General features: G+C 45.8%; 2 protein-coding genes across 11 annotated transcripts in view; one reads left to right on the top strand and one right to left on the bottom strand.

Annotated features, from left to right (window-relative positions):
• The window catches only part of ZFHX3 (zinc finger homeobox 3), a 296,214-nt gene that overhangs the window by 197,161 nt on the left and 71,792 nt on the right, over positions 1-27,261 (top strand). Inside the window, exons 6-8 of the mRNA XM_081512565.1 lie at positions 15,936-16,069; positions 16,223-16,423; positions 26,240-26,342. Of these exons, the coding sequence (XP_081368691.1) occupies positions 15,936-16,069; positions 16,223-16,423; positions 26,240-26,342 (438 nt within the window). The remainder of the gene's footprint in view (positions 1-15,935; positions 16,070-16,222; positions 16,424-26,239; positions 26,343-27,261) is intronic.
• The window catches only part of LOC145514579 (uncharacterized), a 168,832-nt gene continuing 150,599 nt past the window's right edge, over positions 9,029-27,261 (bottom strand). For 3 of the 10 annotated variants that reach the window (XR_014060243.1, XR_014060244.1, XR_014060239.1), the window contains one exon: positions 24,989-26,363. The gene's annotated coding sequence lies outside the window, so the exon portion shown is untranslated. Of the gene's footprint in view, positions 9,614-10,114; positions 10,536-12,786; positions 13,792-24,443; positions 24,583-24,988; positions 26,364-27,001; positions 27,150-27,261 lie in introns of those variants that run through there. The other 7 variants (XR_014060234.1, XR_014060235.1, XR_014060236.1 and 4 more) reach the window with 6 other exon arrangements.

The raw sequence follows: 27,261 nt of genomic DNA, 5'->3' as shown, positions 1-27,261 counted from the left end.
GTAGGACCAGGGACTAGGGAACGGGCATCCGCACTCGGAGGCCCTGAGCGTGTGGGGAGGGTTGTCCTGTGTGGCTCGCAGGGATCAGGATCCCAGACTCTGCTGTGATGTTCAGATGAGGTCTACGTAGACTTGGCCGACGGCAGCGTAGAACACACATCCGCCCAGAGGAAGCGACCTGGGTAAGGGGGATTTCGCAGACACAGTCTGAAGTCTGAGTTACCGTCCAGGCCAGTTTGTCCTTTGTTTTCACGATTTGGGTGCCTGGTCTCTAGTCCTGCCCCTGGGATGTTCTGGCTCAGTGACCTTGCTCCAGGAACCTTTCTGTGCCTCAGTTTTCTCCTGTGAGATGGGCATTAATAAAATCCCCTATTTTCATAGCATTGCTCTGAGAGTTACTTGAATCTGGGAAGCTTGGAACAGTGCCTGGCATACAGTAACTCATTATCAGGAGGTTTCATTTGTAGTTTAGTTAAATAAGATGAGGAGACCTAGTGGCATTTTCTCTTCGGATCCTCCCATTTCAATGCAGAACTGTTGCCAGGCAGTTGTTTTGAGAAGCTGGGGGAAGTAACATAGGGTTTAGTGGGCTTGTGCAAATGGCAGGTGGTGCATGCTTCCTGCATTCTGTGAGCAAAGGACCCTGAGAGAACAACAGAACCATCTGCAAAGCTCCTACTGTGTGCCAGGCAGGCACTTGGTATGTGCTTCTCTTATCCTTAGACCAGGTTAGGGTAATCTTTGTTGAGGGCAGCTCCATTAAATCTCATTCATGGCAGGAGAAGACAGAGGATGAGATGGTTGGATGGCATCAGTGACTCAATGGACATGAGTTTGCGCAAACTCCGGGAGATGGTGAAGGACAGGGAAGCCTGGTGTGCTGAAGTCCGTGGGGTCACAAAGAGTCGGACATGACCTAGCAACTGAACAACAACAAACAACATAGTGTTTGTAATTCAATAGGAATATGTCTTCAGAGTACTGGTGGACAATGCCGGGCAGACAGGAGACTGCATAAAGACTTGAAATAAGCACTGAAAAGTGCCAATGTCTTTAATAAGACTCTACTTTCTCATTCAGTCATTCAACCAACAGGCCGTACTTAATCTTTATCTCTAAGACAGAGAGAGAACGAATAACTCAGAGATGCATGTTGCCAGTTGCACAGAAGTAAAGAAAGAAGGGAAAATTATTCCGTGACTCCTGCAAACGATTCTCTCTTGACCTGAAGCATAATACTGTCTCTGTTGCTTGAGTGTGTAATGACAGGCTTTATTAAGGTGCTTTGGGCCGATTTGATCTTGGAATCAATACAGGTACCAGCAGCCTCTCCTGAGCTTTCTTTGGGATCCTTAGTATTTTATAAAAAAATGTCTGTTTGTTCCATTTACTCCCTAAATTGAGCTGTTCCTCTCTGATTAAATGTGATGGGGGGGAGTGCTTCCTCCCAGCAAATAAATAAGTAGCGATTTCACAATCTGTCCTGTTGATTAGTGGCTGCTCAGGATGCAGATTAGTCATATTTGAAATGGGCCTGGATAATTGGCATTTTCTCAGCTATTGATTATGTAATTCAAGGGTTTGTGCAGGAACGGATAATCTTTACTAAAATTTGTTATTTTACTTTGGGATGGGACTCCTGATTTCCTTTTTGATGTCTGTTGAGCTTCTTTCCTTGAGGAATCAGGTCTTTTACCTTGAACGGCAGCAAGGCAAGCAGGAGAGTGACTTGAATCACAGGAGCATCAATCCCATAGTCCGTGGTTGGGTCCCTACCATGTTCTGGGCACTGAGCAGTCCCACTAATCAGTTTCCTTGAGATTATGAGCCTTGCCTTCAGGGAGTGTAACACTCCACAGGAATGCCCAGTCATCAAACAGTGTTACTCTAGATCAGTGCTGTTGCGTGGAGCTTCCTGTGCTCATAAAGATGCTCTGCGTCTTCAGTGTACAGCACAGCAGCCACTGGCCACCTATGGCTGTTGAGTACTTGACACGTAGCTGTACCACGGAGGAGCTAGCTCAACTTTACATTTTATTTCATTCAGTGAACTTAAATTTCAACAGCCTGTGGCTAGCAGCTAGCATATCAGCCATACAGATACTCAGGAGGAGCAAAACTAACCCTGAAAGACTGTGTCCCAGTTCTCCCTGTACTTTGCAGTTACTCCTCAGGCTACGTTCGGCTGTAACCGTGAGGCAGGCACTGTCTCCAGCGTCATGCCCAGCCGGCGGATGGCTCGCAAGTGCCCATCTCCACTGCCCGTGGGTTAGGGGCCATGCTCAGGCTAGAGGCAGGTGCACCCTCATCTGTTGATACCAACTTGCCAATGTTTTCTGTGTGTCCTGCCTTGTGAGGAAGAGTTAGGCAGCACTGCCTTATATACATTATTTCACTTGATTCTCACCCCCTACTCTGTGAAATACAATAGATACTGGAAGGACCCACTCCCTTGTTCCCCCTTCCACCATTTGCCAGATAAGTAAGTGGAGTCCCAGAGAGCTCTTGCAAGTTGCCAGAAGGCATACAGATGGGTTTGGGTTTGCATACGGGCTCTTCCATATATTCTAGTATAGGGTGCTAAGTTTGCTATACTCCTCTCCAAGAATGTTTTTTCAGTCTAACCATTTGATCCAGTTTTTACCCCCATTCTGAATGTAGAGAGTAACACTCACTCTTCTAAAGTGATGCAGTGGGAAACAGTAACATGAGTGGGGCCGTCAGCCATGAGTGTGCCTCGTAGTAAGACAGCGCGATGCTCAATCTGAGAGCAGGTTGGTGAAATGGAAAGACCTCTATAGGTTTGGAGTCAGGAAGCCCAACAGTTAGCAAATGACCTTGGCCTTTGGGAAGCCTGGACGCCTCCCCTTGAAAACACAGATAGGTGACCCCCACCGGTCGCAACCTGGGTTCCATGATGGGATGTGGTGGCTCATGGACAAGCCCTTGGTAGACACTTGAGAGTCATATCTACTCAAGGCAAGTGTGAAGCGCTCCTCTGGGTCCCTGGAGCATGCAGGAAGGGTCTTTGAAGCAGAGCCTAATGCACAGCCATTTCCACTGTACAACTCTGTGGTTTTCTCTTTTAAAATGTGAAAGTGATCGCTTGTTCTCTTCCAGCAGTGTGGATTTGAAAGTGCCTGCTGTAGACTGAAGAGCCTCCAGTGTCAGCAACTGAACAATAATTAGTGCAGTGATTATCCAATCAATCATTAATTGCTATAAATTAAGTGATATACAATTAATGTGATGCTTTATCACCAATAATTAGGAGAAAAAATTGAACTCTTGGCAAAGAATCATGGCAGGATGGTTATTTAAATCTTGTAGCTGCCATGGTTTCCAGGCTTGGAGCACTAGGCCAGGTCTAGTTAACCTAATTTGAGACAGGATGACTGGGGGTATTAGCGCTTTAAACAAACACACAAACAAAAGATGGGGCAACAATCCAACTTAAAATGACAACATGGTAACACTTCAGAAATCTCTTACTGAAGTTCATGTTTGCATTTTTGTAACATTTGGAGTTAGAATTGTAGTTAGAGCTTTGCTCTTCAAGGGGAATGGCCTGAAGGGATTTTACTTTATTAATTTTTTTCAATCCATGATGCTCACCTAACACACAGCAATTAGTGCAGCGGAGCATCCCTGATTTGAATCTATGGAAGATTGCTATTAAAGGGGGGGTATTAATGGGCTGGCAAGGTCTGGACGACTGTTGGGGAAAAGTGTGTTTATGGAATATGTTGCTGGCAGGCATGATTTCAATCGGATTTGACATGTTTAACATAAATGTATAGTGTACGGCTCTTGCTGTGTATGAATAATTCCTGCAGACCCACTGCCTTTCTAATTACTGAGGTTGAAAAAAAGCAGGTCAGGCACATCCTGGTGGAAATCTATTACCAGCCCTCCCCCTCTTCTCGCTGTTGTTTACAGCTTTGTATAAATAGGAATGCCATTGTATGGGGAACTGAGTGCCTGAAATGTAATCTGTGGCAGAGAAAGGAAAGAGGCTGAAACAATACTTTAAAAAAAAGTTGAGTTCATAAAGACAAAAGGAGGTATGTGCTGAGAGGGATCGCTCTGTGCTACAAGAGGCAGAAGCCTGGGGCTCACCCCCTTGGTTCTGCCCCTGTTCAGTTATGTGACCTCTCCTCTCTGGACCTCTGTTTCACAGTTTGTAAAGCAGCTGGTTTGGACTCAGTGGGTTCTTGCATTTCTGGGACTGCTTAAAACTGTGAATAGAGGAGGGACAATTGTACAGTGGTGTAGAATCTTGGAGAATCTTCATTTCTAAGGTCAGAATGCTCGTAACTTGTGAGGATGTTCCTGGTTTCCAGCTAGTGGAGAGAGCGTGGATCAGGAGTGGATGAAGAGTTCAGACGGTACCTTCGTCTTTTTCTGGGGTAGGCCTTTCTTGGTAGGACAGTCCGTGGGGTCGCAGAGTCGGACGTGACTCTGACTGAAGGACAGAAACAGAGCACTGTCGCTCTCACCTGGTCCCTGTGTGACAGTTTGTCCCTGTCACACAGACTGTCAGAGCCAGCGATGACGATATCCCTGGGGGAATCTTTGGAGACTCTCGTGTTACCTCTGAGTGGGTCCCCGTGACCCAGCCCTGTTCCAGGCTAGAAACCACCGCCTCTACGAAAATCACTGTGGTCTAATTCTGTGCCCTTTCGGAATCTGGTTCCATCTCTCCATCTGACCCTAAAATAAATGTGTCTTTGCAGTAGGGTACATGAGAGGGAATGCTGGGAGCCTGGGTTGCATGGCCCTGTTGTGGTTCCCATCCTTGCTGACAGAATCCATTTTTGGTTTTACATTTCCACACGCAGATGGGAATTGTGTGGCTAAGTCAGCTTTTCCCTTCCCCACTCTCTTTTTTTTTTTTTTTCAGGCCACTTCAGTATAACTTGAAGGCTTAAGTCACTGCAGGCAGATTTCTGTCTCACAGTTGAAAACAAACCATTTGAACTATTTTTACATTAAGAAGCGAAAATAGATACAGGGTATGGCATATATCTGGACTTGCCTGAATTCCACTAATTCAAAAGTCTCAGCTTTGAGAATTTATATTTAAGTCATAAGAGAGATAGACACTACATCAATTGATCAAATACTCTTTGTGCAGATGTGGGATATGCAAAAAAAAAAAAAAGTAACTGGAACTCACTTTCTAGAAAGGATGTCATATGCAAGCCTATAACTATGGTAATGGTGTGATGAGAATTATCATCAAGGTATAGTTAGAAGGCAGTGAACCTGGAGAAGAAGAAGTAGATTGTTTTCATGGCTGTAGAAAATAACTTATAGGTTTGCCTATTATTCCTGCAACTTGGCCATGTTAATCTTCCTGCTTTGTTTCAGTTTTGGGTTTTGTCCTGATGGGGGAAGCACCTCAGTTATTAGAATCATGACCATGATCTAAAAAAACAAAATGAAACAAAACACTGTAGTGCCTTTCTCATGGGATGTCAGAACACTTTCATTAGGTTCTCACATTCTTCCCCGGGTGCAACATCTTTATTAGGCCAGAGAACCAAAACTCATCAATGGTGAAGTCCTGGCTCTCAGATTTGTGATCCAACAGTGATTTGCCTTCTGGGTCAGGGTATATTCCCTGCATTGTAAAGGTGAAGAACCACATGGCATAGGAGTGTTCTCTTAACTGTATGAAGAGTGGAGAAGACTTGAAGATCCTGTTTCTCTAGTTGTCAAGCAGAATTTTCAGCTCTTTATGGTTAGGGGCACGTGGCATTCATTCATATTTTTATGTGTGTTTTGTTTTTTAAAGACATTTCTTAGTGCTGCTTTAGGTTTACAACAAAATTGAGAGGTACAGAGATTTCTGATATACCCTCTGCCCCATCCCCAATCATACCTTCCCCCATTATCAACATTTTTTTTAACCAATGAAGAACCTATACTGATCTATCCTAATAATCCAAAATTCACAGTTTACCTTATGATTTACTCTTGACATACATTCTGTGGGTTTGGATATACGGCTATCACTATAGTATCATACAGAGTGTTTTTATTGCCCTAAAAATCTTCTGTGCTCTACCTGTTCACTTGTCCCCAACCCCACATATGCATTTTTGTAATCTCCTAGCAAGTGCTTAATACTGTCTGAATATTTCATTAACAATCAGCTGGTGAAATAGCATAACCATAAACACTTTCAAGTGCAAGTTATTCTGTTTTGTGCCTTTTAGATATTAAGTCCACGGGGTGGGTAGGATTCTCCCATGTCAATTTACAGAGAAGGTGGATGTAGGATGCCTGTGCTTGTCCTTGAAGCCAGGCCTCTCTCCTCACCCTGTGGTTCCGTGGTGGCACGTGCATCTGTATTTGTTTCTGAGAGATGCTTCTAAAGATGGAACCCACAGTAACAGATGTTTGTACTCTAACCACATGCTTGGCTCTGGTGGGCTTCACGTGCCTCATCTCTCCTCCTGGCCTCCCAGAAGCCCTGTGAGTGAACACTGTCCTCCCACCATCAGACGTGGAAGCTGGAAGTCCACTGTAGTCAGTTGAAATGCCCAAGTTCACACAGCAGGACCCCAGCCAGGTCGCAGCAGCCCTGCAGACCGTGAGCTCTGTTCCTTAGCACGGGGGCTGGTGCCTTTGTGTAAAAGAAAACCCAGCCAGGGAAGACAAGGGTTCTCAAGGAGTCCCCCGAGGTGCCCTCGGGCCGCCTCCCCCACCCCTCCACACACCTAGTCCCTCCTGGGCCCCTGGAGGCTGTAAGCAAGCTGAGCTGGGGGACGCAGCAGAGAGGGAGAAACAGTGTTCAGTGTGGGCTCCCCCACTCTTGCCGTACAAACTCCAGGGGGGAGACATCTCCAGTCTGCTCAGTATTTGAAACCCACAGGGGAAAGTGGACTGCTATTCCCGTTTTTCAGTCCTTCCAGGGATCTGAGTCAATGTCTTTCTCCCCCAGTGCAGACTGTCAAACTCCTGCTGAACCTGGACGAACCAAGAGCAATCCTTGGCGGGGCCCAGGCAGGTTGATTTGTCGGGGGGTGGTGGAGAACTGAAGTGCAGGGCTCTTCATGTCTGTCACCATGCTGGACCCAGACTGTGTGTGTTACACGAGTACTGTCTCTTAAAATTTAGTAAAGTATCTTATGAAGATAAAGATAGGTTTTAAATGGAGAAAAAACCTGGAAAGGTATCCTTCTAGTCTGGTCTCTGGGAGCCTGTGCTGCGTTGGGGCTCAGAGGCCCTAACTAACCTCATTAAGGTTGGATCTGATGTGGGCGGGATGAGCTTCTGTTAATTAACTGTGGTCTGGTCCCAGCATGACCCTCATCACCTCCTGTTTTGACCTACATCTCATACCTCTGGACTTTTTGCTGTCAATTCAAGTGTCTCTAAGGTTCTCCTTGTTCTAGTCTTTTTCCAAGTCCATGGTTGTCACAATCTGCAATGAAGCCAGAGGGCAGAGTGATGATGCAGAGCCCAAGGTACCCCCAACCGGGCACTGTGACCACAGCTGCAGGGGGCACCTGTGCACAGTCCAGCAGGCTCTGCCGGGAGAAGACGTGTAGAGCTGACCAGAGCCCAGAGGCAGGCAGACAGATTTGATACCTCTAAGTGAGGAACTGGGTCTTGGCCTCTTTGGTCCCTGCCTGCTGGCCCAAGCCAGGCTCCGGGTGGCAGCCCCAGGCTCAGAAGTTATTATTAAGTACCCTGACAGCTGCTGTTGGTCTAAACGAAGTGGTGACTGGTGGCTCTGTTTTGACTGGTGGTTCATTCATAAACTTGACACAGAGGGAGCAAGGTATCTTGAAACTGAATTGTGGGATGGCCTTTTGGGAGCGCAAATCAGTGTAGTTAAGCAGCCTTATGCATATTTCAACACGGAATTAGCACAACAGATTGATGCCTCTGATGTGGAACTTAGCACAACTTTTTCCCCGAAGATGGAGACAAGCCACAGCAGCTGGCACTCAGCACGGACCCGCCATTGCCCCCTGGCTGCTTGCTGGGAAAGCGTGACGTGACCCCGTTCCCAGAGTGCTGACTTGAGGACACAGGGGCCAGGGTGGGCCTCTGCACCCTTCCCAGGGCCCAAGCCAAGGGAGCCTTGGCTGGTGTGGCCTGTACGTGCTGAGACCAAAAAGATGCTGCTTCCTCCTGAAGAGTGGAGAGAGCCTAGAGGTGTTTGCCCTGTTCACAGAGGTTCTCCAGGACACGTGGAAAGACTGAGACTTTGATAGCAAGGCAGCCTGTCGTCGTTCTGGGTTACACAGCTGACAGAACATGTGGAGGTTACTCCTTCTGAATTTCTGGCTTTGAAAGTGTATTTGTGTTGGCTTAGAGCAGGCACATTCCCTGAAGGACAGCCATATTTAATCTTTCACCTTTGGCCTGAGGGGGAAAACACGGAGCTTTGAGACCAGGCCTGGCTCTCATCCTCACGTGTGGAGGATGAGAGTATCATTTGCAGCAAGAATTATTTGAAAGTGGACTCCCTGATCGCCTGCACCTGCCAGGCCCCCGTATTTCATTCTAGTCCAGCCGAGAAGTGGTATGGTCCCTGCCGATTACAGAGAGCTTTAGCTCTGACGGTGGTTCTCAAGAGTGTGGTGGGACCATCGGCATCACCTGGGAACCCACTGGAAATGCAGGTTCTCTGAATCAGACCTGTTCCAGGGGGTAGGGGCTGCCTTCTGTGTTTTAGTAAGTAGGGGATTTCTGACTCACTTGAAGTTGAGAATGTTGGGGCTCTGGTCTCTGACAGGCGTGAAGTTTGAGACCTATTTCTCCTTTAACTGGATGGCAGACCTCTGAGTCCCCGGCACATGAGAGGGGGACTAAGCTTTCCTATAAGACAGAAGTGTGCAGAGGAGACATGAGTCCTGGTTTGGCCAATGGAATCTAGGTCGTAGGAATGGGAGGGGGGAGACATGTGGTCATGAGGAGGAATGATCAGAGACCTAGCACTCTTTATCTCAACCCTAGTTAAAAAGTAACACTTGGTGAAGGGGAAACAGATTTCCCTGGACTATTCTTGAAATTTCCTATGAATCTATATTTCCAAATAAAAATCAAAATAACAACAGCAAAGAGTTTCTGGATTTTCAAAGTGCTGAGCTATCTGGTTCACCTTCAAGTTGGTGGAGAAAACGAATGAGCCGTTCCCCAGCAGCAGTCACACCCATCTGTAGTAGAACTCAAGTTCTCTTTGAAATCCTCCATGGAAACAGGAGGCTCTACGTGATGAGTCAATGAGGCCTGTGTCCTGCTCCACCTACCTGGGTGTGCTCTTCTCCCTTTTTGAGTAGGTGTCAGAACCTCTCTATCCAGAGATGTACAGAAGCAGCGTGGCCTGCAGTTACTCAAACTGGGACTGTGTCTTGAAGAGAAGGTTTTTCACCTCACCGGGCTGGACTCGAGGACACATTTCTTGGGGAAGGGCGTGAGCCGGGGCATGAAGACCCCCGGTGGCTGTGCCAGTGCTCACCTTCGCCTCACACAGTCTCCTGATTCCTCTTTGAAATGACTTTAAGTGCTTGGCTGGAGGCAGAATGAGAACCATGCATGTTCAATGACCAAGCTGGCAGCAGAGCAGACCCTTTAGAGGAACTGTCGTTCTCTATAGTAGGGAAGGGAGAGAGTTTAGCCAGATCTCTGGCCACTTATCAAGTGTAGTAGCTCCGCAGGAGATGCAACAGGAAACCCTAGCCTCTGCTCTGGGGAGGGAATTGCAAGCAGATGGCAAGAGCGGCCCCACAGCCAACAACAGTGAGGACCACAGAGTGTCCTCTGGAAATCATGCACTTCTGCTTTCTAGAGGGGAGTGTGGGGCCTCTGTAAAGCTGAGTTGGGGCGGGGGGGCTGTGGAGAGAGCTCACTGCCCCTTGCACTGCATTTTTGTTATAAGCCGAATGACCATTTTCAGGTCTGGTGAAGCTTCTGTGACTAGCGTGCTAGGGTCATTATCTCAAACTCAAGCATCGAGTCTGGAGTTGTACGAATGTGTTTTTTTCTCCTTAGTCAATGGAGATAGATAGAAAAGACTGCTGTAAATTTCTGGGGCAGGTGGCAAGCTGGTTTACGGAACACAAGGCGATGAGAACCTCTGACTTACGGAAAGTAGCATGAATTAATAATCATTTAATTGGCTTCTCCATTATGTTGCTGGTTTGGGAGATGAAAGTTTAGATGGAGGGGCTGTCAGTGGTGCTTTAGCTCAGAGTCTGATGGTTGAGAAGTGGGGGTGGGGGTGGTGGATGCCTTTGGTCTTTCACAAGGATGACATTTCAGGCAGCCTCCCAGGCCTTCACCAGAAGGAAGAGTGTTGGCACTTTGGTGGAACACCACTTCCACCATGCCACGAAGGGAGGAAATGAGCGTGAAGACCCCCGCTGGCTGTGCCAGTGCTCACCTTCACCTCATAGACTCCCGATTCCTCTTTGAAATGACTTTAAGTGCTCGGCTGGAGGCAGGAGGAGAGCTGTGCATGTTCAACGACCAAGTTGGCAGCAGAGTAGACCCTTTAGAGGAACCACTGTTCTCTACAGTAGGAAAGGAAGAGAGTTTAACCAGATCTCTGGCCACTTATCAAGTGTAGTACCTTCATGGAAGATGCGACACGAAACCCTAGCCTCTGCTCTGGGGAGGGAATTGCAAGCAGATGGCAAGATGGCAAGCAGATGTCCAGCAGTGTTGATGCTCAGCACATGCCCTGATCTCCTCAAGGGAGGACTCTGGCCAAGTGCAGGCCTGTGACAGAGAATGACCACTACACAAACAGCACCACTGATGTGATGAGTGACGAGCAGTGAATTTTGCTCATGAAACTAAAATTTCTGGTACTTTCGATTATCTTGCAGGGAGAGTCAATGTCTTGGGTAATGATTAGAGAAAGTCAAACACTGCATACCGTAAGGTTCCATTTCTATTCCATTGCCAGTTTTTCTTCAGGTTTCTTTTTCAGGAGGCAGCAAATCCCTGCCCTCCTTGGCTTGAGTTGTACGACCACCTCACTAGGTGAGAAAGTCTGCAGGCTGTCCACGGTCTCTTGAGTACAACTCTAAAGTTTTCTGCCACCACAATTTCAGTGACTTGGATTTTAGTTTATTAGTGAGGATTGGGATTGGGTGAGAATTTGTTCTATAAAAAGTGGTTTTATCAAGTCAAGTTAAAGAGGCTGTGTATTTCTACCATACCTAACCACTTGATAAGCCCCCTAGATGATATTATTCTTGCCTATTCTTCAGTTAGTCACCTCCTGCCTGAAGCCCCTTACTAGGCTTGTTTTAATTATTCTGTGTGCTTAGAACAGAGTAAGACCATGTCTTCAAAACTGCAAATAAAACTTGCATGAATTCAGATCAGCTCTCTTCTGTTCCTTGCTCCCTCTAATTAATATGACAGGAGAAGTACATTTTTAAGTAATTACTTTTAGAGGTTAAACACTCCGTAAGCAGATATGTTACAAACAAAGGATACCTGTTTGTTTATGTCACAGAAGTGGTTTTCGTTTTTCCTGAGTAAGCCATGCACTGACTACTGTCTTTCCCTTTGAAAGGAAATTCTTCTGCCTGGAATGTAGAGGAACCTCAGAGAATAAAACAGAGAGTCGTGAATCAGATCTGCCTCCCTCAATATCTGTCTTTGTCAGATACAGTGGCCAGCGCATCCCAGTTTCAGGGGGAATGGTGGCTTTCGGCCCAGAAGGTTGATTTTGAATTTTCTGTCTCTGTAACCACCACGTGTGGGTCCTTTTTGTGCCTCACCAGTCAGTTGGTTGGGGCAACCTCACCTCCTGACAAGTTGAACAAGTATTTTGTTCACTCCTTCGAAAGTCTGCATGGTAGGGAATCCATATCTCACATTGTCAGGCTGTGGTTGGGGTCTGACCCAGCATCTCACTGTCCCAGCATCCCTCCTGCCTGGCTTTACAGAGTATGTCATTCACAGCGCGTGCACTTGTGTGATTCCTGGCCATGTTTTTAAACCCTTTGAAGTGCCAGGAGCCCAGCATGTTGCCTATGGAAGATTCATTGAGATTTAACACATATTTTTGTGTGACACAGCTGCCAAAATGAGGAAAAACTGCTTTAACCAGCAAAGTAAAAAATACCACCCGAGGTTTTGCACAGTATGTATCCAAATATCCAAATTTTCATGGACAACTGAATTTAAATTCTAAACACTTTAATTATAATATTAAAAATAATATAACTACATGACAAACTGAGGAAATGGGGAAGTGGTCTATGATGCCATCCCCTAAATACAGCAATCATTTTCATTCAGTCTTTTTTCCTAATCCCTATTTTTTACAGAGCTGTATCATGGTATAATGCACATTTTATCTTTTTTGTTCCTTCTGATTAACATTCTCAAGGACTTTTCTACATTGCTGCATAGCTATCATATGTAACATCATCTAATAGTGAAGAGGCTGTCCCATGGTTTACTTAACCATGCCTTTTTGTAAAAGATCTAGATTGTTCAGTTTCGCTAACTGAACAGGTGGCTAACATCCACTCCTGTTCAGTTTTTGTTGAAGAAGCCACTACAGGTTGTAACTCTTCAAGCTGTGACGAGCATAAACCAGTGGTTCCAGGCACTGTTTAAAATTATGGCTTGTCTCTGGATGCATCTGTTTGTATTTCACTGCTGTGATGTCATAGTGGCCCTTCAGGTGACCACTAATTAATTTTTTTTTTTTTAACAAATAAAATGTTTTCTAGACTTGTGACATCTCTTAGAATTTAAATTAGACTTTTGGAAAGTCTTCAAACCACATTGCTTTCCTTTTTGGTATTTGTACTACCTCATTTACTGATGGCCTACAATGTATGCTAGTGACAGAACTGAAGTAGGAACTAACTTTAGGACTCTGGCCCTTAAGAAGTTGTTCAGAGAGAAGCTTGAGAAAAGGTTAGACTGTCGTGGCCAGCAGTAAATCCTCTTCCAGCCTGCTGACGGAGAACTTGCACAGCTGTTTGCCCATCTACAGAAATTTTATAAAGGCTTTGGCACCATGGTTTGATAGGGACTGACATTTTAATGTCTGGGGTCAGGCTAGGAGGAGGTCTCTCAGCCTTGTTAACCTAACTCTTAGGAGCAGTCCCCACACCACCCAGGGATGCACAATGGAATTGTAACTGGGTGTTAACAGACTCTGATATGAGAAAGGCATGGCTTTATCTTTAGAGAAGAAGCCTAGGTGGCTGTCGTCTACTTCTAGACAAATCTGATCTAATAAAGATGCAGATTGCCCCAGATAGAAGTGAGATGAGCCCTGGAAGTTTTTACACCAGCGGATGCAGGGTTTCATATTAGAGCAGGGCTGCTGTGTTGCTCCAGAGAAAGAGGAATGAGTGAGTGCTGATTTTATTTTTAAAAAACACTTTAGGACTCCTTAGCTTGAGCATACAAAGGAAGCCTTTAGAATTCCAGAGCAATATGAGAGTATGGCAGGGAGGTGGGGAAGATAATAAAAATCCCCCTCTTCATCCAAAGGGAAAAGAAGAGTGGCTTCTGAAACCAGAATTCTCACTTCTGCAACCTCTTCACAGTTCATCACACGTTCAGCACTGAAGGACGAGGGTGGACCCTTTGGTCATATGAGGAAACTAATGCTGCACTAGGTTACACTGGGTTTGCTTTTTTCAGTGAGTGAGATGAGTCTGGTGGTCTCAGCCTCCTACTCGTTCACCCACACTGCCCGTCAGCTGCAGGGCTAACAGTCATTCTGGGCAGGGCCGGGGCGTGGGTAGCACAGATGGAGGACACTGACAAGGTGGCATCATGGTCCTTTAAAAGCAAATGTTGTTTCAGGTCAAGCAGACTAACTAAAAAGATGGAGATGGGTGTTCAGAGGAGAATTCTGTATCCTGGTTCACCCCTAGAGGAAGGGAGAGCATACGGCAGCTCCTTCCTAACTTTAAGCCCTGAATCCTACAGATTGGAGGTGGAAGTGAGGAAGGTGGAGGATGGCTCTAACAAACAGGCATCTGAAGTATCACCTAATGCCTCCACCGCTGCCACCCCATCTTTACGAGGAATTTGAAGAGCTAACACATAGAAGACAACCAGTAAGCAAAAATGAAAAATGATGGAGAATAAGGAATCTTCTGGGGGAAGGAAGATCTCAAGTCCCTGAAACATTAACTAAAGACTCCTATTGTGGGAGTGTGCAGGCAGTGGCCATCACACTCAGAGGTCTAAAACCTGTGACACGGGGTTTCAAGGGATCAGGTCTGAGGGGGTCTGGGAGATGGGAACTGGGCCATGAGGGAACCAGACTAGAATGTTACAGCACCTAGTTAATCGGCAGCCAGTCCATCACATTAAATATCCAGCCGTCATGTATTACCTTTCAAGTGAAAATGAATAACTCCCATTAAGAGCAAAATGGGTTTGAAGTCGATTCAAGACAGATTAAAGTACTGTTATGAATGTGTGTGTTGGGAGGAGGAGGGGTCTGTATGTAATATGCTTGTCCTTGTACTTTTTAAATAATAGATGTTCTACAAACTTATGTAGACCAGGTTACCAAGATACTGGGGTTAAAGGCCACAAGATATGCATTCTGGGAAGAGCATCCACTTCCTGGAATATTTCCTGCATTTCACTTTTTTTTTTCCAGAATCATTGTGTGGCCTTATGATTTTAATGAACAAAATTGATTTTTTACAACTGTTTATTAAAGCACACATCTGTAATGACAGCATCTTGTGTATCCACGTCAGAACAAATCTCAAAGCTGGAAACAAGTGCTGGGTAACTAGACTGGATGAGACAGAAAGCAGTCTGACCGAAGAGTAGAAATGAGGCTTTCCATGCCAATGACCTCTACGTGGAGTCAAATGATTTTTCAGTGAGGGCAGTGGGTATGTCTTGTCTCGCTACCATTTTTAGGATTTTTCTTCTTGCCTCTTGTAATGAGATTCTGAAAAATGGAGTTCCCCATCCAAAACAAGTGAGAGGGCCAGCCTTAAGCTACTGACCAGGTTTCGGAATGACCAGATCTGACCACTTGGGGATTTGTGTTTATGCGAGAGGAGCCCTGCTTATTTATCCTGGTTAAACCCTGTTAGCCCAACTGTTTTCTCATCCAAATCTTGCAGATTTCTTTCCATGATTCAGAGAACAACTTCCGCCACTACTCTGTACCCACTGTTTGCTGCTTAAGTCTCAAGTGACCCTCCTCCCTCGTTAGTGTTTTGTCTCTTTGGTGACATGGGGGTGAGAGGGCATGGTCTGGGCAAGCAGATAGGAAACTCTCTCTCTGAACCACTCACTCTGAGTAAACTCTTGTGTCTGGAGCATTGGCTCATTTATAAGTTGGATTCACGCCCTGCCTAGTTCCACTCTTAAGTTACGTCTCCCCGCCAAAAGCAAGTTGCTGAACCAAAGCTTGATTTTTTGCATGTAAATACAGATACATGCAAAAAATCAAGTTTTGGTTCACATTGATCAGGTCTCCTTTGATTTCAAGAGCTATGACAATAAAGTGGGAGCATACCGTTGATTACATCTATGAAACTGTGTCTGGTTCTTAGGTTGACTCGTGGTTGGCAGAGCAGTTGGTGAGACTTCCCCAGCCACCCTCAGGAGCCAGCAGGTTGTGTCTTGATCGGCGGGGAGGGGGGTCAGAACAGACTGAATGTAGATTTATCCAACTCAGAGCTTTTTAGTCCATTTCTTCACCTTTTTCCTTGGTGTTCAGTTGTTAAAGTTGTGTAGTGACAGAAATTCATAGGCAAGAGAAAGCAATGCTTGCTTCTTTCCCAGCGTGCCCAATAAAGCCATCCAGATGCTCATCATCCTCCTTTAACTTGGGTGTTTCACAAACACCCTGAGCTATGAGTGAATGTTGACTCTCACCCAGCGCACACCCTCTGGGAGCTGGCCTGGCCTGGCTGCTGGATTACATCTTCTGCTTTTCCTTCCAGCATCATCAAGCCAAGCAGAGAAGGAGCTGACAGATTCTCCAGCAACCTCCAAACGCATCTCCTTCCCAGGTAGCTCAGAGTCCCCTCTTTCTTCAAAGCGACCAAAAACATCAGAGGAGACCAAGCCAGAGCAGGTGAGGCCCGGAGGGGCTGTGCGGTGGGAGGGTATTTCAGATACCTGGGGGGAGTGGGATGGGGAGTGAAGTTTTGGAGGGGTGGACATGGGACAGACACTGTTGCCACGGGAACTGAAGGGCCAACCGGTGGGGTGGCTGTGTCCCCCACAGATGTACCAGTGTCCCTACTGCAAGTACAGCAATGCCGACGTCAACCGGCTGCGCGTGCACGCCATGACACAGCACTCGGTGCAGCCCATGCTCCGCTGCCCCCTCTGCCAGGACATGCTCAACAACAAGATCCACCTCCAGCTGCACCTCACCCACCTACACAGCGTGGCGCCCGACTGTGTGGAGAAGCTCATCATGACGGTAAGGCGGCCAGGAGCAGCACCTCAGGGCTCCTCTCCCCCCAGGGGTCAAGGGTGACACTGTGACATGGACAGGACGCTGTGCTGCTGGACACCAGAGCCAGGACAGAGTTGGAAATGTCAAAGATGGTCCTGTGACTTCTGTCAACCTTAGTCTTGGCATGACCATGACCCAAAGGGCTCTCTGTTTCTCAGCATCCCTCATCATCCTCTCCCCTCCAGATGCAGAGGTCTGGGGGGAGTTAACTGCAGCTTGTTATTCAGGTTCTCAGGCCTTACTGAACAAGTCATATTCTAGGTTGTTTTTAGATTCATTATGTTTCATTTCATCCTCACAGCCACTCTGTTTAAAAAAAAAGGCTTGACACGTTTGCATTATGGCTGAAGTACCTGAGGCTCAGAGAAGTTAATTGGTGTGATGCCACTTTTAGGTGGCAAAGTTGAGATTTGAACCCAGATTCTCCCACTCTAGGAATGCAGCCTCGTGATGGGAGTCCCTCGGGTGGATGCTTTCATTCTCAAGGCAGGAAGATGCTCAGTTGGGTAGCACGTGTCGATTCATGAACAAGGGCTTTGCATCTTGAACATGAAGTTGCTCTACCTGCGGGGCATGGCTCTAAGTGGCCACTGTAAACATGGCCCAAAAGATGAGTATAAAGATTTAAGTATAACATAATGTGAAAACTTTTCAAAATTCTTCAGGTGATACTAATGTATGTCCTAAGTGATGTTTCGTCATAAGGAATATGCATTTGGTGCTGCGTCAGGGGAACTTTAGCAGCCAATGGGAAACTGCGGTGACCTGTGTGCTTCAAGTGTAACTTTCCATGGGTATTTTCAAATAGACTGGTGAACATGTTGAAAGATTCTCTGTAAGTGGAAACTTCCTTTTGTGGATGGTGGGTTTCTATGTTACAAGTTTCCTGGGAATTCTCTCCAGCCTTGGGATTTTCCTCAGGCTGTTCTACTGGGTTGGCCAATAAGTTCATTTGGGTCTAAGTAAAAATAAAAGACACATTTTCCCATTTTCACCAAAAACTAATGAACAACGTATTTCCTAGCTGAATGGACTTTCCGGCCAACCCAGGACTTCCCACAGCTGACCTGGGACCATGGGAGCCTAAAGAAATAGGAAGAGATGTGAGGAGGGAGGCATTTTCAGTACATTATTCTTTTGGTCTGGTGATTATTTTTCCTGTTTAATATCATACTGGTCTAGGAAATATGAGCCTGTAGTAATCTGTATGATTGGTTTACATTAGACAGTGTTTCATTTATATATTAAGGACCAGTATATAAATTTTATCTCAAATAGCCATTGTTTGTCATATTAATTCTTTTATAACAGCAACAGTGTGGTACAAGGTAGCAAGTCTGGTGGTCATTTGAGTCTTCTTCATTTAACAACAGGATGTTACTGCTGTGTTTGCTTGGGTACTAAATTCCTAAGATACTTGGGAGTGTTACTCAAGCAGTGATTCTCAAATCCTTTTTGGGGGAGACTGGTGAAAATGATTCAGTAGCCTTACTGGGTACTCTATGCATGCTAGTTTGACATCCGTTATTAAAAACTCTTTCAAGTATTCTGCATGTACAAAATTAAAAAAAAAAAATTTACTTGGCTGCAGCAGGATCTTCAGTCTTCATAGTAGCATGTGGGATCTTTAGTCACAACATGCGAACTCTTATTTGTGGCTTGTGGGATCTAGTTCTCCAACCAGGGATCAAACCTGGGCCCCCTGCATTGGGAGCGAGAAGACTTAGCCATGGGACTACCCGGTACATCCCTGCATGTACAAATTGTGTACATGTGTATAATGCCAGGGAGCGTAAGGATACCCACAGTTCACCCATGGAGCCAGGTTAATAAACCTTGTTTGAGAAGACTCCCCAAGAACATAATTGTGTAGGAGAAATGTGCTCCCTAGAGGGGCTGTGCTTGGCACCTGTTCAGAACCCCTGTATACCTACCTCATTTTCCCACAGCACACAATGGAGGTGTTTTCTAGACATTTCTGAAAAAGTGTGCAAATTGTGGGAAACGTGCTGACTATAGGAAGTTCATTTGCTAGCAACAGGAGACAGTTAATGGATTCAGAAATCAAGTTGAAAGTTGTGGGAACTGTAATCATGCAAGGGTTTTACATTTGACTAAAGGTGTCTGTAAGGTCAGTTTGGTAGCCTCTCTTTGCATGAAGATGGAGTTACTGCATGGCTGTTGGTATTGAACTGGTTTCTTAAGTCATGAGGATGTTGTGTGTCGAGCTAAATGAAGCAGTTCCAACTCCATCCTTTAGCAGGATCGGCAGGAAATAGACAAGTAGTAGCCAAGGTTAGAGGGGAGTTTGTGGCCATACTTTGGGGTGAACCCAGGCACCCTATTTGAGGACTGGACTGCTCATCTTGGTCTTTACCCTAACAATTAAGTAGTTGCCACTGCCCTCCCTCTGAAAAGTATGGTGTTAAAATGAATTTTTTAAATTGTTTTACAACTGTTTATAATGAACTTGTGGTTAAAATCATAACCCCTATAGGCTATTTTTATGGCAATTTTATTAGGAAACTGTCCAAGGGGAAGTATTGTTTAGACTTTTTGATGGTATATCTGTTTGTTCCTGGCCATCTAGAGCAGGAAACTCTGAAAACAGCATGATGAGATGTGCCCCTCAAATCAGAGCTCCATTTTCTAAACTGTATCATTAAGGAATGGTCAGTGTCCAGTCATTCATCCTCTCAGAGGAAAAAGTTATGTCTGCTTTATCTTTGAGTGGCTCGGATGAGTGGCAGTGAGAGGAGTGAATCTTCTTCCTTGCCAGATGGTTTGACTGAATGCACTGCCTTTGGTGCAGACTAGGAAAACCTGGCAAAATCCACCAAACAGACACCTCCTGGCAGATGTGGGGTGTGTCCATGGTATCTGAAGCTGTAAATTCTGGTAAATATTTTTTGCTGTCTGGGCCCAAGGTCTCAGGATCTGGCTTGAATTGGGCTTCAGTCTCTCTAAAAGTAAATTCCACCTTGATAAATGGAAATAGATTACTTTCTATACAATGTCTTTCCGTTCAGTTGTAAATGGAGAGTGTTTTGAGGAGGCTTCATTTAATAATACCTTATCAGACAGCTTTCAGGAACCTGCAGTGTCTAATATGTCTGTTGCTATGGTAACAGCTGCTTGCTTATGCTCTGCATCTCATATCTGTGTCCTCCATGGGCCCCCTTCTTTCTACCGATGAAGGGGCTTGAAAAATATTCTCCACTGGGAACAATTGCAGCTCTGGCCCTCTGCTATGGAAACTGCACCCACAGTACTTCATTCTGCTGGGCCTGTGGGAAACAGAGCTCCAAAGGGTGTCTTTACACACATCGTAAGAAGAAGGAAATGTATAAAGCTTAAGGCAGTGAGACAAGTGCCCCTCCAGGCCCCACTGAGCGGCTGGCCCCTGACGCCAGTAATATAGCATTCTCACCTAGTGACAGAGAAGGTCAAGAACTTTGAGTCGGTGATGGAGGATAGTAGCCACTGCTTGTGCCACCTCTTTTTGTTCACTTTTCTAGGGGAGGAGGGTTGAGGGCAAGGGGGCCAGGTTTCTAGCCCCTAAACAAGAATAGGAAAGACCACCTACAATAATTTTCAGTGGTCCTGAATTATTCTAGTTGATCACTGTCCTTCTAAGTGGCAGGACACACCACTGGGATCGCAGAGCATTAACACAGGGAAACTGTCTTTGTTCCTCCATCACTTAGCAAAGTGTGACCTCACGGTGGAGAATGGGGCTAAGTCTGGAGCAGCCAGGAACACCTTTTTCTCTAGCCCTTCATCTTTGTTCCCTTTAATAGTTCTTGATTATCCTGTATGTTTTGTACATGCACTGATTCCCCTTCACAGCTCCTGGACCCACGCTGCCTGCAATTCCACAGCTCCCACCCCCCCACACACACACCTTACCCCACCCCACAGCTGTCTGACTCCTGTGATGTTTTCGGTCAGCATCTCTCTCTGTGCTCACCGTGTGCCTGTACATCTGAGTCTCCAGACCAGGCTGGCCGCTTGGCCCCCCTGCACTGGGGCTCTCAGGTGGCCACTGGCCCTGAGGCTGTGGCACCCACTTGGGTACCAGCTCTCACTTTGTCTCCATCTCAGAGGAAGGTAATGAAAATAATCAGGCTTCATTAATTCCAAGTCCTGTGAGATGATAGCCATTTGGAGCCTGTTTGCCAATTAGATGGTCTAAATTAGAAGTGACCTTGGTATACTGCCACTGCTTGCCTCTCTGAGTCTAATGAAGCTTTTCTCTCCAATTGTCTCTTTCTCAGCTCTCTTTTCTCTCTCTTCTGCTGTGTGTGTGTGTCTTCTGCTGTGTGTGTGTGTGCGCGTTTGTGTGTGAGAGAGAGAGACAACTGTTCATGTGTTTCCTGTTCTCCCACCTATCTCCTTTTTTCAGTCTTTCTGATCTTAGATTTTTAAAATCTGGTTCAGGACTACATTTGTTTCTGGCCCGTATGAATGTTAATATTGCTCTACAATTTTTCCTCATGGGTTTTAGGTTTAAAAAAAAAAAGCTACATAGATGACATTTTATAAGGGAAACGAGACAGAGAAATGGCCCTCTGGACACCGGGTTCCAGCGCCCAACCTAGCAACAACTGCTGCTGCTGCTAAGTCGCTTCAGTCGTGTCCGACTCTGTGCGACCCCATAGACGGCAGCCCACCAGGCTCCGCCATCCCTGGGATTCTCCAGGCAAGAATACTGGAGTGGGTTGCCATTTCCTTCTCCAGTGCATGAAAGGGTAAAGTGAAAGTGAAGTCGCTCAATCGTGTCCGACTCTTAGCGACCCCATGGACTGTAGCCTACTAGGCTCCTCCGTCCATGGGATTTTCCAGGCAAGAGTACTGGAGTGGGGTGCCATTGCCTTCTCCGTAGCAACAACTGGAAGGTAGTAAAGGAGAGGAAAAACCTCTGAGGCTTTGCTGCCAAGCAATGCCTGGCTTGCTTGCAGACAGCTCCTGCATCCTGGCAGCCATTGAGGTCAGAGGAGGAAGTGAGCAGCTGGACCCTCACTGGCACCATCAACTCTAGATCCCCCACTAGCTAGAATGCTAAGGTCTGGAAGCATTGGCTTTTAAAGAATAGGACCAATACCTCATTCACCAGGTGTACAGACTAGCCAGGTCTCCACTGGGAAGGCCTGTGTCTGAGGTTCTGTCTTTCCCTCTGTCATCATTCCCTCTTTCTTTCCCTCCATCTGAGGCTCTTCGGTCTGTTGATTTTTTACTGAAATGTGAAGGATTTCAGTCTCTTTGGGAGTCTAGGTTTTGGCAAACCTGTCCTTTCACTTGGAATAGTGAGCCTTTCAGAAAGCAACTCAACTCAGGCAAGCACTGCCAAGGCTGTGGGGATGAAAGTCTCAGAGAAGTGAGGTGCAGTACTTGGGTCTGAGAAGATACCTTTGCTTGCCAGCATGTGGAACTTGTTGGTTGCATTGATCTAACCTCAGAGTGGCCTTGAGGGATGACTTTGCATGAAAAGTCCCGTCAAGAATTTAGCAAAACTTACATACCCTTTGGTTGCTCAAGGTGTTGTATTTGGCCATTTCACATCCATGGCCCAAAGAAAGCAAGGAGTGTGGTGGCTCCTTATAATCCAGCTTCTTCCATTGAGAAAGAGTAAACAGCGGCCCCTCCCGGATGTCACAGTGGGGACCAGACCCACATCTAAGACTCTGGCTTTTATAAGATGAGTCCTTGAGGCTTTCAGGCCCACTCACGTCACAGAAACTTGAAAGGCATTAAATCATAATGCTAAATAATGGTGAACCGAACAGGAGGTATTTACAAAGCCATGTCACCTTTCCTAGTAGTTCAAGGGCAATTAACTTGAGTCCAGGAATTTTTCTCTAGGGAGCCTGTGATTTCCTGAAATTATCTGCAATAGTCTGTTTGAAAGTATTTTTTCTAGGAGCCTGCCACTTTCATCAGATTACCTAAAGATTTATGATATCTAAAAGGTTAATTATTCTGGATGTGAGCTTCTTGGGCCCAGGGACCTGGTCTTGCTTTGTCTCCCAAGCAAGTGGCACAGGGACCTTGTACAAAGTTTAGTGAATGATGGTCAGATGAATGGACAAGCAGAATCACTTGAGGCCCTTCCTTCTCATCAACTGAGTTGTTTTGGAATTGCTTAAGCGTAAAGATTTTTCACATCGGTGTAGAACGCTTCTACTTCTATTGTCATATACGAGAATTGCTGAAACTTGGAGATTTCCAGCATCAGCGCAGAGCTCCCTATTTCTCACTCTATGTGAGACCTGTTTACCTGTTTGGAAGGTTCTGTCCCTGATCAGATGATACTTTGTTCCTGTGTTTCCATCAACTCTGCATACCTGACTTGGCTCAGAGAGGTGGGAAGAAGGCATGTGCTATCCAGACCACCACCAATCAAGAGAGATTCAAATTCTGAGGAAGTCATGGCTCTAAGAGATTGAACTTTCTTACCTGAAAAACTTAGACTTTTAGTTAAAAGTCTGTTTTCATAGTCTTAAGTCCCCTTTATACATTAGAGTGTCAAGTATGGGGGAATGTAATTTAACATACTCATTGTGTATGGGTGTAAGATTACTGGAAGAATCAATCTACATGGATGTCGATGTAGGACGAGTAGGTGTTTGGACTGATAGTGTGGTATGGCCAAAACTTAATCTCTTTGTTTGGCATTTGAGTCTGTGGTTGGGGGTGCTGGGACAGAGTGTGTAATGGTGGCATCCAGGGCTTGGGGGGTCTGCAGCTTGGACACGTTTGGTGGGGGAGGGTGGGGGCTGGTTATACTGTGGGCAGGTTTTGTCCCTTCACCTGCCAGCATGCTCCGATGCTCCTGGTGAAAGGAAGGCCTTTACAGAACTGTGCTTGGCACTGGTGAGTGACCACCTTTCCCAGGAACCTCCAGCCTGACTGGGGTGGTTTGAGCCTTCCATGCTGTGTGGCCGCCAGATCTGATTGGGAGACAAGGGGTGCTGAAGGAACTCTGCCCTTGGCCAACTTACGTCATCTTCTGTGCACAGCTCCTCAGTGAGCCATTGGCAGGACCGTACTTTTGGCTGTTGACCAAAAAAGCGTGGAAACTTTGAGTGACAGGGTTGAGAAGCTGGTAGCAGGAGGAGGAGTGGACACAGACACAGGAACATTTAACGTCCGAGAGCTGACATGGGGCCCATCAGTGTCCTGCATAGCAGAGAGGCTTCCATTGCGATCTTTCTGTTCAGACACACAGGCAGATATAGACCCCGTCAGAATTTCTAAATCCTTAGGATTCCCTTCAGGAGTCTTCCTCTCAGTCTCCTGGGAACTTCTTGTCCATTAAGATTTTATATGCTGAATCTTTTTTGTTTGTTTGCTTTCAGGGAGAGGTTGCGTACACTATAGATGAGAAGATGCAGGTAGATAAAAGTGATTACTTAAACATATACGGGGCAAGACTTACAGGTTTGGAGGCCCAGATTAAGATGCAGAGGAGCGTGTGAGGTTGATGATTATATTTCGGGGAGAGTTAATTGATGGAAGGTGAAGGCAGACAAAGAACCGCTGCTTACTGCCTTCTTGAATCCCAATCAGGAATTATGATTAAAGTCGCGGCGAGACAACAGAGGGCTGATGAATTGGTGTCTTTTTTTTTTTTTTTCTTTTTTGCCGTCATTCACACTTGATTGACTTCAACCTTTCAAGTGCAAAAGTCTCTCTTTTCCATTATTATTCATAGCCATCTGAGTTTTTCTAATTAAAGTGTATGAAAACAATTACTGATCCGTCGTACTGAGTCTGTTAGAGGGGATGTCTGCCTTACTGTAATGCGTATAAAGAGCCCACAGTTTTCTATAATGATGTGCAGCTGAGGTGTTAGATAATTTTATTCTTTTTTACTCTGTAGGGCTTTTTTTTTTATTTCTCATGATTCATTTTTCATAATTCCAAAAGATCCCAGGAAAGGACTGATCCTGCAGCTACAACTGAGAAAGAAGGTGGGGGGGAGTCTTTTTTTCCTTTCCCTTTCTCCCCATCTTGCCCCCAACCTCGTGCTCCCCCTCGGTTGAGGACTATAAATTAATCGGTGACCTTTCACTTCTTGGATTCCCGCTGGACTCCCCAACCACACTGGTCAGAAATGCTTTCTATTAAAAAGAAAATAGATGGAATGAGTTTGGCAATCTCCGCTCCATTCCTAACGATTCATCAACAGCTAGCCTTAACCAGCTGCCAGCAAGCTTTGTGTGAGGGTGCAGTGTCTGTGCAAGAGGGGTTCTGTGTCACTCATGTGCACCTGCCATGCACCTGCTGTTCATAAACACGGGGCTCCTCAGAGCCCTTCTCCACAGTGCCTGTTGCTTAATTTCTGCACCTTTGGGCATCTGGGTTGCTGAGATTATCCTAACACCCCGAAATGTAAGGGGGAGTTACCTTTTTGGTGTTTATGGGGACAGCTGTCCGAGTTTCCCCTTGAGGTGGAACCTACCACTGATGATTCTAGTGAATGCATCAGCAGCGATTTTGAACAAGGCCAGAATCCTCAAACCATTAAAAATTAACAGTAAAATTTATTTTAAATATTTAATTTTGAACAGTAATCTAGATGTTCTGGTCTTTGCAGCAGAAAGAGAAGATACTATCTCAGTGGTCATGTTTGATGCGGAGACAGTGTCTCCAGGTGGACTGGGCGTTACGTAGAAAGGCTAGTGGTGACTGTGTGTTTCTGTTCCTGTAACCGCGGGGTCAGTTTATGTCTCAGGCTGCATTCAAGCAGGGGACGATTTCTGATTCATCTGGGAATATCCTCAACTACCTTGCTGTCCTGTAGCAGGCAAAGGGGCACTGCTTCTTTTTAAACGAAGAGGCTTTTAGCCTTATGTTGCATACTGAGGGCTTCTTATCACATTAATGGAAGGCAAATGATAACGTGTTTGGACACGTTTCTGGCCAGATGGCAGTACAGCCTGGAGAAATAAATCCCTGAAATCTGACCTTAAATTGTAGCTGTTTTGACCCAGGTTGCTATATTGGGCAGCAATAGCCGTGGCCAAGGTGAGGCTGCCCTGTTGTAGGATGCAGGGTGCAGAACAGCCTCTGGGCTACCACACAGGTGGAAGTTCCCTCTGATGCTGTGTACCTCAGGCAGAGACCCTGGGAGAAATCCTGACTGAAGTGAGTCATAAGAAATGCTCCTTTGCACTTGATCTCAGTTTATAAAGGGTTACAAAATGTTGTTTCCTGGAAAATCTGCCAGTGTGGCTGCATGTCCTTAGCCTTCCCTTTGTTCTCTTGTCTTTTTCTTACCCTTTCTCTCGCTCATTCCCCTCCTCTTCTTGCCTGAATACATTTTGAAAATAGTACTACAATGCTCCCTGCTTCAAGATTACAGTGTACTTTACTAGGTATGATTTAATTAGGGCCCTTATTATGTTTTCAGCAGCTTAAGGTGGGCCTTTCAACTTATCTACCTAATTGGTTGCACAAGAAGTTTCACAGCCCATGACAAAACATTGTCAGTGATCAAAGTCAAAATTCTGCATAAAGGAAAAATATTAATAATAAGATTATTCTTCAAGTGTGCACTGCTAATTATGTCCAGAATGTAACCGTAGAAACACTTTTGACTGATGTGAGCTTTGTCTAATAAACATGAATCTTCAGTGAGCTATAGAAAGTGACACCTCCAGCCTTAACACTGGTGAAGGCTAATTTTGCTTATTAAATAATTTCTACACATTTTCCTATTTGGGTCTCTTTCCTCTCCTTTTGACTTGCCTCGTGTCTCTGCTGCTTGCTCTTCAGGTGACCACCCCTGAGATGGTGATGCCCAGCAGCATGTTCCTCCCAGCGGCTGTTCCAGATCGAGACGGGAGCTCCAGTGTGGAGGAGGCAGGAAAGCAGCCTGGTTAGTGTTGTGACTCTTGACCTTCAGAAGAGAAACAGAATGTTCATAGGGCAAGAGTGCTGCAGATTCCTTCCTTACTGTACTCCTAAGCTGAATGTAACTTTTCAAGGGATGAGGGGCGCTGTTGTCAGCACTGGATACTCGGGCTCTTAGTGGGTATCTGTTGCTCTTCATGTGGTTTGAAGCGAGAAAAGCTCAGGTAAGAACCAGTAAGGTTCTGGTGGACACATGTCCTCTTTGACTGGACAGTGAGGAAGTTAATAACCAGAGAGTCAGTCAGTATACCCATAACTTACCACCCCAAGCTGTTACATATTCCCTCTCTGAGGACTTAAACATGAGGGACTTGTGGAGCACACGTGTGATCTCAGGGCACTGGATTAGGTATCTTTCTAGGTACTGTATTCTCTGAGACTTCCAGGACTGTCTCATAGGAGGCAGCAGAAAGGAGCATTTGGAAGGGACACTGTTGTATCGACATAGATGCTGGTGGTGCCCCGCGGGGAGTCCTTGCTGGGTGGGACCTCTGTTTATGAGTCTCTCCTCCATCACTGACATCTTGTCAGCAGCTAAGAGCTAAGTTGGGAAGAGCTCTGCCCCACACGACTGCCCCACCTCCTCCCGTATGACTTCTCCATACTAGGCAGTGTACCACTGACCTGAAAAAGGGTCAGAATATTTATGGGTGTGATGATCTCATTGTAGAAAAAACTTTTAATGAATTTTCATAATTGGCCACTTGAACATTCATTGCTTATTGAATAGAGAGGACAGTCAGAAGTCACACTGCAACAGGAAATTTAATGCCTAAGAAATATATCCAAAATGTCTTGTTACAACGGACAGCAGTCCTTACAAATGCCCCACATCTTAGGGCACTAAATCACATATTCTACAGTTTAGATCCATGTAAAAGGGG

Source organism: Giraffa tippelskirchi, chromosome 7 (assembly GCF_054371585.1).
Source record: "Giraffa tippelskirchi isolate mGirTip1 chromosome 7, T2T-mGirTip1v1.2.pri, whole genome shotgun sequence".
Lineage (NCBI taxonomy): Eukaryota > Metazoa > Chordata > Mammalia > Artiodactyla > Giraffidae > Giraffa > Giraffa tippelskirchi.
Note: the sequence above shows the minus strand (reverse complement) of the source record. Positions and strands in the feature narration are given on the sequence as shown.